General features: G+C 38.0%; 4 protein-coding genes and 1 long non-coding RNA gene across 5 annotated transcripts; all 5 read right to left on the bottom strand.

Annotated features, from left to right (window-relative positions):
- Positions 1 to 941: 941 nt before the first annotated feature.
- On the bottom strand, positions 942 to 1,406 carry LOC114713726 (uncharacterized). Its single transcript, XR_003737377.1, has 2 exons — positions 1,228 to 1,406; positions 942 to 1,108 (listed from the first exon to the last, which is right to left on the bottom strand). It is a non-coding gene; the product is annotated as an uncharacterized LOC114713726 (long non-coding RNA).
- A 293-nt stretch (positions 1,407 to 1,699) lies between these two features.
- LOC114713706 (uncharacterized) lies at positions 1,700 to 2,590 on the bottom strand. Its single transcript, XM_028898387.1, has 2 exons — positions 2,152 to 2,590; positions 1,700 to 2,038 (listed from the first exon to the last, which is right to left on the bottom strand). Exons 1-2 carry the CDS (start codon positions 2,453 to 2,455, stop codon positions 1,704 to 1,706), a joined length of 639 nt encoding a protein of 212 aa, XP_028754220.1. The 5' UTR covers positions 2,456 to 2,590; the 3' UTR covers positions 1,700 to 1,703.
- A 1,065-nt stretch (positions 2,591 to 3,655) lies between these two features.
- On the bottom strand, positions 3,656 to 4,921 carry LOC114713668 (probable purine permease 6). Its single transcript, XM_028898339.1, has 2 exons — positions 4,906 to 4,921; positions 3,656 to 4,065 (listed from the first exon to the last, which is right to left on the bottom strand). Exons 1-2 carry the CDS (start codon positions 4,919 to 4,921, stop codon positions 3,656 to 3,658), a joined length of 426 nt encoding a protein of 141 aa, XP_028754172.1.
- LOC114713660 (mitogen-activated protein kinase kinase kinase 5-like) lies at positions 4,836 to 6,773 on the bottom strand. The gene is made up of 5 exons (XM_028898328.1): positions 6,664 to 6,773; positions 6,291 to 6,366; positions 6,028 to 6,087; positions 5,836 to 5,955; positions 4,836 to 5,122 (listed from the first exon to the last, which is right to left on the bottom strand). Exons 1-5 carry the CDS (start codon positions 6,771 to 6,773, stop codon positions 4,925 to 4,927), a joined length of 564 nt encoding a protein of 187 aa, XP_028754161.1. The 3' UTR covers positions 4,836 to 4,924.
- Positions 6,774 to 6,799: 26 nt separating this feature from the next.
- On the bottom strand, positions 6,800 to 11,375 carry LOC114713651 (uncharacterized). Its single transcript, XM_028898320.1, has 8 exons — positions 10,968 to 11,375; positions 10,104 to 10,735; positions 8,946 to 9,378; positions 8,233 to 8,657; positions 7,988 to 8,125; positions 7,729 to 7,804; positions 7,280 to 7,342; positions 6,800 to 7,202 (listed from the first exon to the last, which is right to left on the bottom strand). The coding sequence occupies exons 1-8, from the start codon at positions 11,373 to 11,375 to the stop codon at positions 6,984 to 6,986; spliced, it is 2,394 nt and encodes a 797-aa protein (XP_028754153.1). The 3' UTR covers positions 6,800 to 6,983.
- Between the last annotated feature and the right edge of the window lie 939 nt (positions 11,376 to 12,314).

Here is a 12,314-nt window from a genome sequence, read left to right as displayed (position 1 = left end):
TAAATAAATATAAATAAATTGAATTGAATCCAAATAATCAAATAAAATATGGATGATCCAGAATTTGAGTTTAGGATAGTGCGGAAACTGGATCCAAGGCTACTGTGGGTTTTGGTTGGTCTGGTTCGTTGACGGGGAATCAAATTCATCTTGTTGAAACATTAGGCCCTACCAGAAACCACACACACTACGCATAGAAACGAGCTATTTCCATTAATCTCATAACCTGATATTTACATCAAAATGGGCTTAATAGAATAAGCCAACACTGGACCCCTTTTATAGAGCCCAGCAGACATAACAAACAATACAAGAAAGTCAAGAAGAACCAGAAACGTAATCAGATCTAAAGCAATTTGGGCTTAAACTAATTAACCCAAAAATACAAAAATGACCCTCCTATTTCTCACACATCTCTGGAGCTTGGAGGCGACGGACTGAACTGAGCGGGGAAAAGGAGGCGTCTGGCACCGGTCTTCACAGTTCATCGTCTTCTTCTTGGAGGAGGAAGTCGAGTTCGACGGACGTGAGCAGCGGAGGTCGCGACTGGCCTGAGGGAGACAGGACGGTGACGAGGTCGTCTTCTTTGCTCGCGAACCGGGAACGCTGTCGGACTGGTTGGGTGGAGAACTGGAGATCGTCTTCGACGAGAGGGGAGAGACGGTGAGCTGCTCTGGGTTCTTCTTCTTCGACTACGACTGGGAAGAGAGTAGGTAGTGAGGGAAACACGTCTTGAGAGGTGACTGGCCGACAACTTTGGAGCTGGAAATACAGTTGCTGCTGGTTCGTCTCAGAAGAGGAGGAAGATTAGATACATTAACACTGTTTTATTTCTTTCTCTTTGTCCTTTCTTGATGATGATGGATTCTGAAATTGTTTCTGCCGAACTGAGACTGACTGAAATTGAAGAATTTCTCTGCACTCCTCTGTTTTTTCCTCCCTTTTTTTAATTGAATTGACTTGATACCTCATTAACTATTTCGCGGCCGTACCTAAAGAATTTTTGCAGGGTCCAATATACACAAGACGTTCCTTTTTAATAGATTCTACATGTTCGCGTTCGCAAATGTCGTTAAGTTCCCTAACTGCAACTAACTCTCTGATTTCCCTGTCAGAAATGAAGACAACATGTTTTTTATGGCTCCGAGGAAGCGGCTTTCAACACATATTTCTTCCTAAGACATCAGATTAAGACAATAAGATCAAAATTTCAGTTTACTCATATACCTTTTGTGGGCAACATAATCCCATATCCACAGGCCCCAATGCGTTGCCCTTTTTCCCATCTGCTAAAACTGGTGGTGTGAGAGATTGAATTAGCAGAAGCATCACGCTCTTGCATGACCAACTCAGACTTGATAGGTTCATCATTGAAGCCACCACCTTCGATGGAGCTGATATCTTCTTTCCAGCAAAGATCAAATTCCTCAGAAACACAAATAATTTGTCATTGTCTGTAGGAGAAACAAACGCAGAAATGGCACACCTGGTCCTGGTTGAGCTCCTTTCTTGGGAGCAAGTAGGGAAACAGAGGTGATAGCAGTGGGACGAGGGGAATAAGAAGTTGAATCAGATGAATCAGAATTATGGCATCCATGATCCGTTCAAACAATGGCAGCTGTGGGGCTGTGAGACTCATGAACAAGTGGAAAACAGCAAGAACAATAAAGAGAAGCTTATTTGAGGCAAACCAGTGGGAGGTGTTAGTGTTGGGTCTCCTTATTCCCAAGTAGAGACGAAATTGAGGCCTTATTAATTGTGCCCCGTAGAAGCACTGCCATCAAGGAAACCAGAGCTCCTCCCACCACCACAAGTTTTGCAGCCATGGTGGCTTCCATGAATGAGGCTAGACGAGCTCTGAGATGTGACCTATTTCCCCATACAGTACTCTTTCTCAAACTTAGAATCGATTCAGATCTATCAATTTCAGCTTCTGGCTTGTCGGCCATCTCTGCATCATGCTTGATGAGAGAAGCAGTGGAAATTTCATCCTGCATACCTCCTGGAACAATCGAAGTTCTGGTCCTCCCACACGAATCTGCAAAATCTAAGATTGAAAAGAAAAAACACAGGAGAAAATGAGAGTAAATTATGAATGATATGATTTGTTACAAGATTGACTCATCCTCTCAACAACAAGCATGTACTGACTGCCATTGGTCTTTGTCCAGTTACCATATTTTCCATGAGCAGAAGCAACGATGGTTTCTGAATGTGAAAGCTTTTGGGATGAAGCTGTCTTCTTTTGGGAGAGCCATTTCTTGGAGAAAATTATGTCTACAGATAGAAAACGTCGCCGGGAGGGGAGGAAAAGTAGAAGCTCCGTTCCTCTTATAGTCTTCAGAATAGTGACTGTGCCCTGCTTCCGCACGAGCTTAGTCTCTTCCTCCACCCCCACCACCACCAGAGACGAGGACATTAAACCTTCAGCACGCATCCCCCAGTAAATCTGCATACATGATACATCAAATGACCAAAGCTTGACAGGAAAAGCGCCAAAATAGAACAAAGAAACAAGAAACCCAAGGAGCAGGTAGGCGAAATTTGAAGGTGGTGACAATGATGAGGTTGTTTGGGTTGGGAATTCAGGAGCAGAGAAAGGGTGTTTGTAGAGGAAACCAACGTTCACGTATATGCCCATAAATTAATGCAACTTGTCATTTCTTTTCTATTTTTAACACGTAGCAACTTGTCATTTTTTTTTCTACTTTTAATGCGTAGCAACTTGTCATTTCTTGTCAAGGTGTGAGCTTGTGAGAATATCTGCTTTTCTCACTACTTTTACTACTGCTGCCGTAATTTTTTCTACAGTAATTAATCAAGCCAATGTAATTTTTGGTGAATTTTGTCATTATTAAAGTATCCTTCACAATGGAGACCCGGATTGAAAAGTTATGGTTTTGGACATTCACCTGATGTAAACAAACATGTTTTGGCCTTAACTTTTAAGCAACAAATCTTCGTTTTCCCCCTCCTTTAGTTTAGTCAATTTCTCAATCTTAAAAGAGGATGTGTTAATTTTGAACCACATAATGTGTGCTATTTTCGGACATTGAATTTTGCGTCATCCCCTTCGTTTTTTAAATCAAGTTGAACATCCTGCGTGGAGCTGCTCTTCTTCATGCTTTGAATATGAGAAATTGATGTCTATTTTGTGTGTGAGCGCATAAGATGTTGAGAATAATTCATATGAATAAATTTGAACAATTAATGTCAATCTTTTCTAGAAGAACAAAAGAAAGCTGCGTCTTATTAACAGGAATTAATTCTAAGACAAAGGATCTTAAAGATCTTGAGCTTGGCTACGCTTAAAATAATGTGGGTGAAGAAAAAAATCCACCAATGTCAACTCTCTAGGAAATTCTCGTTCCAGCACTGTTAGAAAATAATTTTCCATTGACTTGGTCACCACGTTGAATGTCGGTGGAGTTCAGCATCCCCCGGAGAACAGTCTTGAAACCCTTTTTTGACATATGAATAATATCAATTTATTTATTTATTTTATTATAACTTTGAATTGACACAACCCCAAGTTTCTCCTATTTAATGTATTCATTAGCCCCAAAAAAAAAAACAGTCCTCATAACTCATCCATGCATTTAAAATTAAGTTTTAGTAGTTTTATCTTAAAATATTGATGTAGCGGTTTAAGGCATTAGAGAACAAAGAATAAGACAGAATCAAACTCAAACATCCCACTACATAAACTTGCCATGTTTATAGCAGTGAAGTTCAATGTCAACATATAACTTCCCTTCCCCATTTCATACCCTTCCATTTCTCCTTTCAACCCTCCGAACTCCCCACGCCCAAACTGCCCCATCACTGCTACCAAACATGCCACAAGGGACGGATGCACTATCATGTCGAAAATGTCCTTGAAGCTTTTGCTTTTCACAACTTTACTGAATGCAAGCTGTGTCACAGAAAGCATCAATCCATACACAGCTGCAGTGGCAACTGTGCTTATGAACCCAATCACATACTTCTTATTTTCTGATGACACTTCACTGTTGGATTCTGCAGAAGAATCAGTTTGAAGAACGAGGAGGATGGAGGAGATTGCTAAGAGGAATAGAGTTTATGATGTACAGTGTGAACTTCTGTGAGTTGAGGAAGAAGGAGATGGAGGAATTGAAGGCTAATTTTGATGAGAAAATCAGAGAATATGTAGAAACAGTAAGGTTAAAGCGGCAGGTTGCTTTTCATTATGGCGAATGGAGTGTTTGGATGCAGGAATAGTATAAAATGGGAGAAGTATAGGGAAACCCACAAGTTAGATAAGTGTTGCAATCCATTTGCTATTTCCACCTTCTTGATAGGAGAGTCTTCCTGGCCAGGAGCATTGCTTGATTGGCTCCACAAATTACCATTACCCCCATCATGAATTGTTTCATAAATGAAATTATTTTTAAAATGATGAGAAATCTTTTTAATATTCATAAATAAAAATAATATGTATATAAAAGTATGCCTTCAAAATATTCGGAGAGTGTGTGTATGTTGTTCTTATTATATACTAATACTAGACTACTAATAATTTCTGATTTACAGCTTAGACTTTCCTACCTGTAATTATTTAAATCGATTTCAACAAAGCTTGTCGAGACCGGACTGTTATCAGATTTAAGTTTTGAAACCTAACTATTATTTTCCAAAGAATTATTCATTGCACGTGTTATGGAACTGCCCCATACTCTCTTTTTTTTTTTTTTAAAGAAAAAAATCATTGATCTTTCTTTGAGAACTATTAAAAGATTCCTCTCTTTTAGATCTACAGCGTTAAACACGCAACATTGATCTTTCTTTGCGAACAATGCTCCTATGCACAAAACAAATGAAGAGATGTGCCTTGTTATATAAACTAAGACCTTAGCTATATATATCATACTAAAGTCCCAATACCTTCAACGTAGAACATCAATCATTGTTCTTTCTTCCATCGGCAAGTTAAGTTGTTTTGTGCTTTTACAAAGGGATGGCGTAGTAATGCTGCAGCAGAAGGCCGCTGGGCCGGAGCTCTTGTGAAGCAGAGTTCCAGAAAATCTTTACCATCTTCGCATAATCCTTCTGGTATGGGCGGATGTTCCTCATTAATACAAACTTTACAGAACGCCTGTTGCTGCTCAGTAAATGAATTTCTTTTAGTGAAATACATAATTAACTAATAAATGTAAGCTCCATATATGGGATACAATGTCTCATATAATTCCACAATTACTTTGTTGAAAAAATGTACCCTAATTTCTCACTTGTCCTTGCATTTAACCAAGGCACTATTGCATTAACGCCAAACCTAAAGATTAGCTAGTCCTTTGAGTACGTTATTATATGCTTTGTTTACAGTGACACCCTGCGCGTTATGCACATGCTGAGAAGTCTACGGTTCCAAGATTAGATGTCTCATGTTTCTGTTGGGTAAAGCAAAAACAGGGATTAGAATATTTTGGGTATAACTTAAAGTATTCTCATATCACTTTGAGTTTGAGATTAATCTTTGTCAGACCAAGAGCATTAAAGTTAAAATCCTCCTAACAAGTGCGCTTTTAGGCATTTGAACTGGTGTTTTCTTCCATACAGGGTCAGACAGCTTATCATTTTGACTAACAAGTTGTTGATTTTGTTTAGAATATTTTATTGCTTTAAACATGTGAAGCAATAAAATGTTTGGTTAGAATATTTATTGATTCACATGTTTAGAGAAATTTTTATAGCGGAAAATAACAAAGGCTTACATTCGTTGATCTTATATGCAAATTAAGAGGTCGTATGATCTAATACAATGCTAGCTCCAAACACACACACATATATATATTGAAGTGTACAAGTGTTTACCCATTCCAAACCAGGCCAAGGATGCTCCCCTGAGAACATTTCAATGATTACGCAACCCAAACTCCATATATCAGCAGCAAAAGCTTCAAGAGAGCTCTTATATTCTATTTTTTGAAGAACCTGTATGTATGAGAACCAAGTTTAATTAAGAAATACTTTGTAACGCATAATGTAAAGTATGAAAGTATATACCTCTGGCGCTGCATAATATGGAGTTCCCAACTGGGAGTGCTTGCCCACAGATTTTGCTAACTATACAACACAGAAAAACCAATTAAGTTATTGCTGACTGTTGGGACTATAATGTCAATTCCAAGGGCATTTGAAAGGCCACAAAGGCAAAAGTAACCACCAATACTATGGGACACAAAAACTCGATCCTAAACATGTTCAAAAACAAATGGCCTTGATTTTGTCACGTGAATGCATGTTGTACAAGATATCCAAGAACTTACATGCTTAGCCAAACCAAAGTCAACCAGCTTTAAGTTGTTATTAGAATCGACAAGCAGATTGTCAGGCTTTATGTCCCTATATAATCATACACAAGAACAAAGAGAGAATGAGAGAGTTATAGAATATAAGAATAATATATATATATTTTTTGAACAAACCTCCTATAAAGGAAATCTATCCTACTTTTATATTTTATTACTTTCTGTTTTTCCCCTATTTTGTAAGTGGGTTGTTTAGTCATTACATGTATTAGTGGGTAGGGTTTCTTTTTGTAATGATGGCCGAGCAAGTGGGCATAGAAAGGAAAGGGTAGAGCAAGCGGATGTTTCCTTCAGGAGAATTGGAAACCTCAACCTATAAATATGTGTGTACCTCTCTATCCTCCTCAAGTTCTTCTTATTCCCGCTCTTTCTGGTCCTATCTCTCCCTTCATTTCTCGATCTAACCCCCTCTTTAGTTTGGTCTCTCCTATCCCCCGCCATCACTGTTCTGTTTCCCCCTCTCTCTTCCTCTATGTTTTTGTGAACCTCCCCCAAATTCTCCTCTGTTTGCATTAGAAGAAATGTGTGCCAGTGGTGTTTTTGTCCCGGGGGCAATAAATTACTTAGGAAGACAATCCCAACATATGCTTATCATTTTGACAACCCTATTTTCAGTGTGATTTTGAAACATAAGTTAAAAAATTAATTATCCTACAAGATATGTGTGTTACAATGTCTAGCGTATTCCATACAGGCATGTGGAACATACCTGTGCACTACTCTTTTGCTACGCAGGTAAATCAACCCGGACAGAATTTGTGCAGTGAAATTTTGAATTAAATGTTCATTTAAAACCCCTTGTTCTGATATATACTTCTTCAATGAACCTGGTTGGATGTATTCCATGTATAGACAAATGCGGTGTCCAACCTAATTATGCATGAACCAAGTCATTAAGTAATTGTGTGCATAGTTTCATCCTCAGCTTAAATCAGGAGAATACTTACTATTTCATTGTCATAATACTTCACAATATTGGAATGTTTCAGTTTGCTGAGAATTTCGATTTCCTGAAAGCACAAATATACTTTAGTCATGTTTGATACAGTGAAATGCGCCGTAGACAAATAATTTTCTTTCTCCATCTTTTTAACATTGGTAACGGATTTATTGACTTGCAATGACATCATAATCACTGCGGTCTGGTTGAATTTAGAAACTATGTATGGCATAATGCGGATCCTTTGGAATTATAATGTTTGTTAATTAATAGAAAAAGTAATAGGAAGAGAATTTTGATTCTTTTAAGGTATCAAGTTTTTCAAGAGAAAAAATGATGAGAAGAATACAGAGTTTAATTACAATTAATTTTTAATTTATAACTCTAAATCTAATCTCAATTTCTTATATTTTATTTGCACACACTAGAAAATTTAGTAATATATATAAGACGTACCTTCTTTATCGATGCTACATTTTCAGGTTTGAAAATGTCTTTAAGTTCCTTAACTGCACATAATTTTTCAGTTTTCCTGTCAGAAATGAAGAACACGACATGGCTTTTATGCTCCGAGCAAGTGTTCACAGCTTATTAGCTAGGCTTCCAACACATATTTCTTGATAAGAAATTAAAATTAAGACGATAAGATCAAAATTTCAGTTAACTCATACCTGTTATAGGCTCAGTCAAGGAAAAGGGGGGAAAAAAAAAGTACCTGTTATAGGCAAGATAAACAGTCCCAAATCCACCAGCCCCAATAATTTTCCCCTTTTTCCATCTGCTAAAATTGTCGGCATTAGATGTTGAATTAGCATCATCATCATCTTCTTCTTCCTGTATTGGACTTAAGACTCTGTCAAGAATGGAAAACAAAACACATTGATGGCTACACAAGTGTCCAAATAATGCATTAATTATTGACTAAGAAATGATGAGATTAGGAACACTAGGTCCAAATACATGGAGGACGCAGCACGAACAGATGCGAATCCACCAGCCCCAGTAGGAGGATCCCGTTTTGGCCTTTTTCTAAAATTTGAGGGAGAAGAGAATGATTGAGGATCATCATAATTGTGTTGATCAATGTTCGAAGAAACAGATCCAGCTTCTGCAGCCCCAGCAGGATCCTCTCTTTCACGTTGGCCAAAGTTGGTTGCAGAAGAGATTGAATGAGCAACATCATAATTCTTTTCTTCTTCTTTTTGGAGTAGGCAAGTAGACCTTGCGAGCAGGGATCGAACCCTGTTAAAGGCCGCCAACAGGCGGCTATGATGCCACTGCGCCACACAGGCACTGGCAGCAACATCATAATTCTGTTGATCACGAAACTCAGTTTTCACAGAAGAGGCTGGGGTTCGGCTGATATTTTGTTCCACTTCCCCGCCCTGCTTGATCATTGAAGCAACCATTATATTTCAGAACAGGTTCATGAAAGCACGCATGTTCGGTTATTAGAATACATGTCCTGCTATTGTACCTTGAGAAGTTCTGTAAATACTCTACAATGTACTGTGATGATGCAATTAGATGAAATAATAGATTTTCCATTGTATGTAGTTTATGTTCTGGTTATAATTAAGAAATATATAGGCAGCTAACGCATATTTTGACGCGGCTCTACCATGCTTGTTAAGAGAAGGGAAGAAATGGCCTACTTGGATTTCGTGGACTACCTCTGTTAGGGATACAGATACGTCGAGAGTGCTGATGATGAGGAAAAGAAGATGCAAAACCAGACCGTATGCAACGAATAAGGATTCGGAACGCCAACGTAAGACGATGGACAAGATAATAATTGCAGTAAATGTCATGCCATAAAGTCGTTCAACCTGTCGTGGGCAATAGCCGTGAGGTCTCCCGTGTTTCGCCCATCTTACGTGCAGACATTTTGAAAGTTGCACTGCTGCAAAACCCATGAGCTCGGGAAACAGTTCCAGCAACTTATGTGCTTCCTTCGGTGTTTTAGCCAGGACCATTGGAGCAAAACATATCACTAAGCCAAAATGTGAAACCAGCTCCGCAGTAGAGGGCATTAATAATCTCAACGGGCATTCACGAAGAGGCCGATCCCCCAGTTGCGCAGCCACGAATGAGACTGCAGGATCTCTGTGATATGTGTATGTTCCCAAAAAAAAAAAAACCGTTGGTCTGGTGAAATAATTTCACAAATTAAAAGTCCTGTCTTTTTTTTTTTGAGTGGGTAGGAAAATGTATTAACAGAATGTACAAAAAATTACAAGGCACTACCATCTAAGCTTCCGCATCTATGAGGTTCAAAAGGCTGTTAGCTTTGTGATTAACAATGGAACAATCAGAAAGTAAAATGTTTTAGTAGCTAAAGGCGCATTGGAAAAAATGCATCTATTTCTATCATCCCACAGTTTCTAAGGCAGCGTTGGCTAACGTGAAAAAATATTTTTTAAAAGTATTTTTTTATACAACGAGTCAAATTTTTTTATATATTTATTTCATATAATATGAAAATACTTTTAAAATTATAGTTTAGTTTCTATTTAAACACCCAACACCCTTACAGCAAAAAAGTCCTTTCTAAGTTCTACTGAATAGTTTATCTGCTATTGCTCTCTCCATATTAACAGCTAGTCGAGAAAGCAAAGCACCGCGACGGAATTTTCTCTTTCTTTTTAATAAATAAATGTTTTCGTCTCAAAGTTAAATTAACTCGGACTCTCACTTTACTCTGAATTTGACGAAGACGATCAGAACCCAATTTATTAGGAAAACACAGTACATGTTTTCTATGGCTAATAAATCAAGATATTGAGAAAATAAGATGAAATACGAATTTAGTCCACAACTTGTATACATACCTGCTAGAGGCAACATGAAAAGATAAGGACCCGCCACCCCCGCTAGGATCATCAAATATAAAATTCGATGCAGAAGAGACTAAATGAGGAGCAGCATAATTGTGTTGATGAACCAAGCCAGTGTTTAAAGAAGAAACAGCTCCAACTTCTGCAGCCCCAGTAAAAACCTGTGTTTCGCATTGCCCCAAAGCCAGAGAAATTAAATCCATAGATGATGCAAGGAGTAAGACTTTGGGAAATGTGCGAACGATGCCGTAAAAAGCAGTGATAGCTGCAGTAATTGGGAGGTGATAAGATAGGATAACCTTCCGTGGGTGTTGGTCGGAAAGGCCCTCGAATTTCACCCCCACGGGCGACGGCATGGGACAGGACATAATTTTTATTAGAAGCAACAGGCTCCAGCATTCCAGTGCCCCTGTTCCGTGCAGGCTTTCAATCTGGACCCCTAAATCAACACATAGCGCCGCCAGGAGGATGACGGTGAAATGGTCGATAAGTGGAATATGAAAAGCATGCAGTGTTTCCCATGGGTTAGAAGATATTGAATTATTAGCAGCATCATTATTCTGTTGATGAAGCAACTTGGTGATGGAAGAAGAGGCTGGGGTGGGGCTGATATATTGTTTCAGTTTCTGCAGATGCATGATCATTGAAGCAACCATTATATTTCAGAACAAGTTCATAAAAACATGTTCATTAGTGAGGTATATTGACGACTCAACTACTGAAAATATTGTGTGCAACAAACATATTTATTATTTCTGGCACAATGAAGTCAAGTGTATGCGTGAACAGCAGGTAACGGATATAATTGTCATGGCCCTATAATCAATGCTTGTTAAGAGAAGGGGGGAAATGGCGCACCTCGTACACAATCCAGAGCAGAAAACAAGCATGCAGAAGTAAACTAGCTTCCGGGGATTTCGCAATTACAGGAAGGACGTAGCAAAAAGCAGCAAAAACTACAGTGATGGGGAGGTCATAGATTGGGAGAACATTTCGTAGGTAATAGAGGGGAGGGACCTTGTCTTGCCCCAATATAAACTGCATCAAACGCCAAATATAGGCTACTGTGAGCACTCTCACCGTCTGAAACCGCTCATTTGCTCCCTTCCCTGTTTTAACCATGCACTCAAAAGAAACACACGAGCATGCCAGACAAGTAATAACGAGCAGGAAGGTATGTTTGGTAGACAGCGTCCCATAAAAAGGCGGTAATCTCAACCAGCGTTCACGAACAAGTGGATCCAGATCCGTCGGTAGTGTAGCCATGGATGAGATTGCGTGTGTGCGCAATGATATACGCACACATATACATATATATATATATGGTTATGTTTCAAAAGCAATTCACTGATTCTACTTTCTTCATACCCAAACAAACCATCCTCAATCTTCAATATTACTCCCAACCGCTACTAGTCAACAATGGACAGCGCAACAAAGGGAAATTTCACTTTGATGATTCTCACTTTACTCGGAATTTGCAGGCTTTATTTTACTCTCCTTCTATCCCTCTTGTTGCTTTAATTATTTGTAATAATTGGATTTTTTTTTAAATATCTTTACAAATCATGTATTAGCTAAAACTATTATTTGATTGAACACTTAACGTATGTAACTACTACAAAAACTACTTTAAAAAAATAGATAAATATAAAAAACAAAATATATTAAAGTATTATATTTATAACTAAATCAAAAGTTAAACTAGATTTTATATCAAGAATAGAGACAAAGTACTCTCTTTCTTCTTGGGATCCTTGGAATATCGTATTCGTCGTGTTCCTTGAATCCCGTGACTGAATTCCATCTACGTGTAACTCTCTTTTTTTGTTTTCAATTATTACTTTACTTCTAGATTGCTGGTAAAAAAAAAATCACTTTTAGATTTGGAAAATTTCCGTGTGTCTTCTCAAAATGAGAAATAAAACCGTTCAATTACATCAACAAAAAGGAGGCCTGAGAGATTTTTCTACTTCAATAAAAAATTAATTTCTAATTTGGGAACAAACACAACCATATGATAGTCACAAATCATAAGTTAGAGAGGTTCAATCAATAACGGGATCACTAGTTTGTACTTTTAATCAAATCAAGGAATCTAAAATTTTATATACTACCTCTGATCTTTAACACAAGAGTTAGATAACTAATTTGGAGATATAAAAAAAATTAGTTAAGTTGATTATTTGTCACAAATATGTGTTA

Source organism: Neltuma alba, unplaced genomic scaffold (genome assembly GCF_004799145.2).
Source record: "Neltuma alba isolate B1F8T4 unplaced genomic scaffold, ASM479914v2 tig00001900_pilon, whole genome shotgun sequence".
Classification (NCBI taxonomy): Eukaryota; Viridiplantae; Streptophyta; class Magnoliopsida; order Fabales; family Fabaceae; genus Neltuma; species Neltuma alba.
Note: the sequence above shows the minus strand (reverse complement) of the source record. Positions and strands in the feature narration are given on the sequence as shown.

What these genes read in the sequence shown, in the direction of transcription:
- LOC114713706 (XM_028898387.1), bottom strand. Translation starts at nt 2,455, where the DNA reads ATGCAGATTTACTGGGGGATGCGTGCTGAAGGTTTAATGTCCTCGTCT. An exon ending in CTGGACAAAGACCAATGGCA is followed by an intron (nt 2,039 to 2,151) that starts GTCAGTACATGC and finishes TAGATTTTGCAG; the next exon opens with ATTCGTGTGGGAGGACCAGA.
- LOC114713660 (XM_028898328.1), bottom strand. Translation starts at nt 6,773, where the DNA reads ATGGCGGGGGATAGGAGAGACCAAACTAAAGAGGGGGTTAGATCGAGA. An exon ending in AACTTGAGGAGGATAGAGAG is followed by an intron (nt 6,367 to 6,663) that starts GTACACACATAT and finishes ATGATTATATAG; the next exon opens with GGACATAAAGCCTGACAATC. An exon ending in CATATTATGCAGCGCCAGAG is followed by an intron (nt 5,956 to 6,027) that starts GTATATACTTTC and finishes TCATACATACAG; the next exon opens with GTTCTTCAAAAAATAGAATA.
- LOC114713651 (XM_028898320.1), bottom strand. Translation starts at nt 11,375, where the DNA reads ATGGCTACACTACCGACGGATCTGGATCCACTTGTTCGTGAACGCTGG. An exon ending in GTTCGTGCTGCGTCCTCCAT is followed by an intron (nt 8,126 to 8,232) that starts GTATTTGGACCT and finishes CATTCTTGACAG; the next exon opens with AGTCTTAAGTCCAATACAGG. An exon ending in AGTATTATGACAATGAAATA is followed by an intron (nt 7,203 to 7,279) that starts GTAAGTATTCTC and finishes ATGCATAATTAG; the next exon opens with GTTGGACACCGCATTTGTCT.